The 1,348-nt window shown below is 35.2% G+C and overlaps 1 protein-coding gene across 1 annotated transcript in view; it reads left to right on the top strand.

The window, feature by feature from the left end:
- LOC125503594 (4-pyridoxate dehydrogenase-like) overlaps positions 1-1,348 on the top strand; it is a 12,755-nt gene that overhangs the window by 3,979 nt on the left and 7,428 nt on the right. The window contains exons 6-8 of the mRNA XM_048664309.1: positions 280-528; positions 587-929; positions 1,147-1,348. Of these exons, the coding sequence (XP_048520266.1) occupies positions 280-528; positions 587-929; positions 1,147-1,348 (794 nt within the window). The remainder of the gene's footprint in view (positions 1-279; positions 529-586; positions 930-1,146) is intronic.

Here is a 1,348-nt window from a genome sequence, read left to right as displayed (position 1 = left end):
AATTCGAACGATCAGCTTGCGTCTCTCACAGCTGAAAACCAGCATTTTTCGCGTTAGCTTTCTGAGCTGTTCGGCTGATAAAATATCGCCATTTGTATATTTAATTTGTAATTTACAAAATTAATTAAAATTATCCAGTTTTTGAGGATTAACTGGCTATTTTAACTAGCTGGTGGCAGGTTTAACCAGTTTAACTGACTATAAAATGTTCTTTTATTTTTCGTTCCACTTTAAATATGCCAAATACTTTTTAAGCTTTTGACTTTTTAAACCTTGACTGATCTATAAAAATAATACAGTGAGAGTTGAAATCTTAATTACGAATGATTCCAGGTCCAACTATACGTTTTATAACAATACCATGTTAGAAAATTTGGAATTATGGGATAACAAAAAACGGCCACTTACGATCACTGAATCAGCTCAAACAATAACATTCTACAATGTTAACGGAAACACAAGTGAGGCGGCGGATATCGAAGTATTGCTTCTTGGTCCTCCAAATAATGGCCCCACCCACGGAAAAATGTAAGTTTTAATGTAAATAGAAAAATAATGTTAAATATCAAACATCACAACGTTTAAGGTACACAAATGCATCATATACGGCTGTATTCGACGTTTTGAATACATATACGGACTTTAGTCTGTCTTTAGGATTAATGCAACCGAAATCTGTTGGAGAAATTACTTTAGCATCAGCAGATCCCCGAGATTTCCCTTCGATTAACCCGAAGTATTTTTCTGATTCCGACGACTTAGAAACATTGTACAAAGCAGTGGAAATTGTTAGAAATATAGAAAACACGACAGCATTTCAACGTTTGGGACTCGAACCGATCATTTTAGATCTTCCAGACTGTGATGCAGATTATGAGAAACGTTCAAAAGACTGGTGGATCTGCAGCTTTCAATACCTTTCAATTCTCGTAAGTAAATTGAAGTGTGTGTTATAATTTCATGCATGAGATTCAATTTCAAAACAGAGGCTTCATGATTATTATTTGAGCAATTTTTGAGGAAAATGTTTGCTCAAAATGCGAAACAACCTTCTTGTTGAATTAAACATTAATTGTGTCTATAAAGAAACGAGGAAATTTTCTACTGGTAAAAAAACGGCACTAGAAATTTTTCGGTTACTTTCAGGGTTATCATCCGGTAGGAGCTACTAGAATGGGAAATGATACGCAAAACTCCGTGGTAAGTTCAAAACTCAAAGTTCATGGAATCGACAATCTTCGAGTGGTTGACGCTGGAGTGATTCCCCTACCAATATCAGGTCACACCAGCACACCCACAATTATGATTGGGGAAAAAGCTGCCGATTTGATTAAAAATGAATATTCTT

This window comes from Dendroctonus ponderosae, unplaced genomic scaffold (genome assembly GCF_020466585.1).
Source record: "Dendroctonus ponderosae isolate FM_Combo_2020 unplaced genomic scaffold, Dpon_F_20191213v2 Dpon_F_20191213_2, whole genome shotgun sequence".
In the NCBI taxonomy this organism is placed as follows: domain Eukaryota; kingdom Metazoa; phylum Arthropoda; class Insecta; order Coleoptera; family Curculionidae; genus Dendroctonus; species Dendroctonus ponderosae.
Note: the sequence above shows the minus strand (reverse complement) of the source record. Positions and strands in the feature narration are given on the sequence as shown.